The 4,478-nt window shown below is 37.9% G+C and overlaps 1 protein-coding gene across 1 annotated transcript in view; it reads right to left on the reverse strand.

Moving 5' to 3' along the window:
- The window catches only part of LRRC28 (leucine rich repeat containing 28), a 49,651-nt gene extending 45,577 nt beyond the window's left edge, over window positions 1-4,074 (reverse strand). The window contains exons 1-2 of the mRNA XM_017736680.1: window positions 3,974-4,074; window positions 3,661-3,878 (exon numbers count right to left, since the gene is read on the reverse strand). Coding sequence (XP_017592169.1) covers window positions 3,661-3,843 — 183 coding nt within the window. The 5' untranslated portion in view covers window positions 3,844-3,878; window positions 3,974-4,074. The remainder of the gene's footprint in view (window positions 1-3,660; window positions 3,879-3,973) is intronic.
- Window positions 4,075-4,478: the final 404 nt, after the last annotated feature.

Genomic DNA, 4,478 nt, shown 5'->3' on the forward strand with positions numbered 1-4,478 from the left:
AGCAGGAAAAATGGCAACAAGCGTCTATACAATACTGTTTCCATACCCCCAAAAATCCATCAGGGCAATCTCGGGTGTATCCCAGGTGAGCAATACACTACTGAACAGAACTACAGCCCAGAAGTGACATTATCATGCCCTCAGCAAAATAGGAGTCAGATTTCTGAGACTGAAAAGATGGGATTACCTAATCTACTTTTGAAAATACATTCAAACAAATTAGTTAGTTGAAGGCAAGAGATTGCTAAGAAGTTGCAGCCTTTACAGACTTAAAGCAGAACAAGAACTACACAAGATGTCTAACCAGAATGTATTGTATAATGCTGCTAAACTGGGAAATGACCTACCATCTTTGTGTAGCTTATCAATTACAACCAAGCCAGAACTGCTGAATCCATCAAACTAAGATTTTCATATTTACATATTAACATGCATATCATTTCCTAAGTGCCAACTGATCCCTAGCTGTAATTCTCTTCCCTGGTGGCATTTATAACCATGAACGCATATTACAAAACTGGCTTCACAAGTTTCAGATGTCATGTTGGAAACTGTACTCAAAATTATTCAAAGTTAAGACAGTTTTATTGCTTAAGAAACCTGCTTAACGTAGATTTGTTTTACTGAAAAAAAGGGATTACAATACTGATATATGCAGAAACTACTGCTTTTTAAAAGCAGCTTGATCACATAATTAAATTCCTGTTAAAGCTAGAAATTTTCATGTAAATAAACATGATGTGTGATAGCTTAAATAGATATATTATCTAAAATATATAACTTTGTGTTCGTAACCTGATGATGGAGGAATATGCTAACCTATGTCATAATAGTCTCACATAGAAAACATGCCCCACGCACGATCTGAGTAAAAAGCCCCGTTTGCTTAACTCGGGAGCAGCAATTTATGGGTCAGGTCAAGAAATGTCGGGTGAGGTCAAGACAGCGCTGCGGTGACGTCAAACCCAAAAGGCGCTCTCGCTGATCTGGGGCTGCCACCTCGCGGCAGCTCCGCTACGGCGCAGTCATGGCCCCGGAGCGGACTTTATCTGGGCAAACATCAAAGCTTCAACTGGGAAAATGTGCTCAAGCACAAAAACAATTCAAGCCTTAACTGAAAAAAAAAAAAAAAAAAAAAATGGGAAAAAAAGAACCAAATTCACTGCCATCCTGCAGGCTTTATTACAATAAGGATGTTAACCTGAACCACAAACCATTGTCACTATTCCACCTGCTGCTCTATCAGAACAGCATCACATTCTGAGGTAGTAAATTAAGAACAATTATCCTCAGTCCTGCTTCTGACAGAGCCAACAAGACAAACACCTATTTCCTTTCAATAGAAGGAGAAACTGAGTACTGGAAAGCTCATGTTATCAAAGATTAACTGAGAAGTGGAAGATTTGATGCTGGGATACAGGTGTGCTGCATGGCTCCTTGATCCATTCATTATGTCACAGCACTCCATCACTTCCACCTTGCCAATGAAGACAAAAATGAAATTATTCTTAGCCAAGGTAAATTCTGTCAGCATAACTATCCCAGACATCTCATAGGAGCCATCTATCAAGGACAGGAGTCACTTGAGAAGAGCAAAGAACAAAAACTGATTTAGTCATTTATTTTCAGAATTCTGAAGGAATGAACCAGTGGGACAAAAGTACCACCTAATTTTAGAGAAATATGGTGCAGGCTTAGTTTTGATGGATGTTAATGATGTTTATGCAATTTGAAGTGTTTATCGATGAGCTATTGCTCATCACCTTGCATCAGAGAAATATAAGGAAGACACATCTTCGTTCAATAATTGTTTTCAACTATTCTCAGATGGGATTTCCACTCCCTGCACTGCCCCCGTGTACCCAACTCACAACAACTTTACTAAAATTAAGAACACTACTTGTCCTACCTGTAGTGGACATCAAAAAACCTCATTATGAAACTCTGCTTTGTAAAAATATCGATGATTTCTGTTTTCCCCAGTTCCTCCTGTTTTTTCCTCTCCAATCTCACAACCTTTTCTCTCATGTTCTCTAAAAGTCCCTCGTTGCTGCTCTCTAAGTTCTCTCCAATTCACCCAGGCTGTCCATGAGTATGAAACCCTCTGCTCCAGCTTGTGCTTTAACAGTATCCAATAATTACTTCCTTCTGCTTTTAATGGAGATTGTGAAACTTTCCATGTTCCAAAAAGACATCTGCCTTTTTTTGTAACATGCTGCTGACTTGATCTATTTTGGTCCACTACAACTTCCAACATCTCTTCTGTGGAACAGATGCTCAGTGAATGACACCCAAATTTGTTTGCCTAGTTCCAACAATAGCGCTGAGCACTTGAATGAGATCCCAACAAGGCACATTATGAGCAAGTTATCCTGATTGCTGTGAATCTAATCATGCTCTGCTTCACACTGTTTGAAAGCAATTTTGTCTAAGTATGACCTACATTTTAACTTTTGTTTCAGTTTCTTTATCCAGGTCTTAACACTTAAATGCAAAACTCTCCTTATTGTTTAATCTTTTGAGCAGCGCAAAGTTTGTGAACCTTACTGCATTAAATAATCACTGAATTTCACAAAGTGTCAAGACAGAGCTGTTTACAGTCTTTGGCTGATTTTATAGCAGTTTTGATTTGGAACTGTGAATCCTATCCTCCCGTTAAATTATTAACACATTATTAAATTACTGGCCAAAACCAGAGTGTTAAAATAATTCTCTGCAGTACATGTCAACTTAAGTGACTCATCCAAGATGCAGAAAAGGCATAAAATCTTCAGAATCCTTTCTGCTTTTGGCCCTTAAAGTGGAATACTGGACTTGTTCTAGGAAACCCTGAAAACTGTACAATTTTGGTGAATTTTAAGTAGTCATGCCCTACAGCTCCTCTACCCTTGCTATTATTTTACCTCTCATACCATGGAAGAGCCCACAAAAAAAAAACCCAACCAACAAATCCAAACCAATCAAGCAACCAAAAATGAAGACTTGGAGACTTGAACCTATTGACAGTGGCAAGTTTTGACTCTATAGAATAGAGTCTTAGCAGCTCAGAACATCTCTCACAGTTATTTAACTACCTCACACTGAATTCTGAGGTCACAACATCCACTCAGGGAGAGAATTTCTTCAGTCCAGGGAAAAATAAGAAGAAATCCCAGAAGAAAATCCCACATTAACTGTGACATTAGCTGACATTAACTGTGTTCTCCATCCTCAGCAGCCCATAGATACAAGTTTTTACTGGCACCTTAACAGCATGTTTGGAATTAGACCCCGGGATTGACATTGCCTTTGAAATTGGGCACACACCAAGGGAAAAGTCATTCAGCCTAATGAAGAAATGTAGAATAGACTGCATAGCATCTACTAACACTTATGAGAGTACAATGTATAGGTTGAAAAAAAACCAACCAACAGAACAACAAGCCTGACAAGAAAACCCCCAGAAGATCTTCAGAGCTTCAAAAGGGTAACCATAAAATGTCATGAACTTCCATTTATTATTCTCTACATTACCCACGCAAATTCAAATACTCATATCTTATAGCTGATGACATCATTCAGGGTCAGATTATCTATCATATTATCATTTTTTTCCTGTTTCAAAAATCAGAATTCCTAAACACGCAGACAGTAAACATTGCAATGAAGAGGTTGTCATACCAATGTGGTCAGGGAATTTCTTTTCATGTAAAGTCTCTCCAAGTACTGCAGCCCCTCATCTTTCAGTAACTCCAGAGGGAAGTGATGGAGATTTCGGTAATTTAAGAACAAGTTCTTGTGCCTTTCCAGCTTTGCCTCAGAGATTGTTTTACACAGTTCTGATGCCATGACTAAGCACCACATCTACTGCATCACATCTTCTGAGAACAGACCCATTTCTAGGAGACAAAAAGAGAAAAAACCCCAGTATTATCAAAGTGCAGTTATGCCTTCTTTTGCAGGAAGAGTCATTACAGATTATCTGATCATTTACCTAAACACTCTTGTTCCAGTTAATACACAAAGTCCCCAGAACATCCACACCATAAGCTATGTTAGAAGCAAGTCTTTGACTATTTTCTGGATCAAACTTTAGTGCATTACAGGACCTGAAATAACAAAATCTTTAGGTATATTTAATGTTTTTAGTTTCATCCATATTCAGTGGGCCTTTCAGATTATTTTGTCAAAACTGCCACCACAAGAAGAAAAAAAAAAAAGCAGCCTCTATTAACCATTATTGATGTCCCACATCTGTCCTGTGACATGTGCTAAAAAAAGAATCCACAAGTAAGAAAAACACACAATTAATAGAGGATTTTAGTCTCAGATGACTAAAACACACCAATATCTTTTAAATCAATAAGACAAAAGGTAATGAAAGCTTAAAGTGCTTTCCCATATAAAACTAGTGGAATAATTTACCAGTTGGGAGAGAGAATTGGGATGGATAACCAGTAAAGCCATTTAAAAATAATACACTAATATATGAGAAATCT

The sequence above is a fragment of the Corvus brachyrhynchos genome, unplaced genomic scaffold (genome assembly GCF_000691975.1).
Source record: "Corvus brachyrhynchos isolate BGI_N302 unplaced genomic scaffold, ASM69197v1 scaffold200, whole genome shotgun sequence".
NCBI classification, from domain to species: domain Eukaryota; kingdom Metazoa; phylum Chordata; class Aves; order Passeriformes; family Corvidae; genus Corvus; species Corvus brachyrhynchos.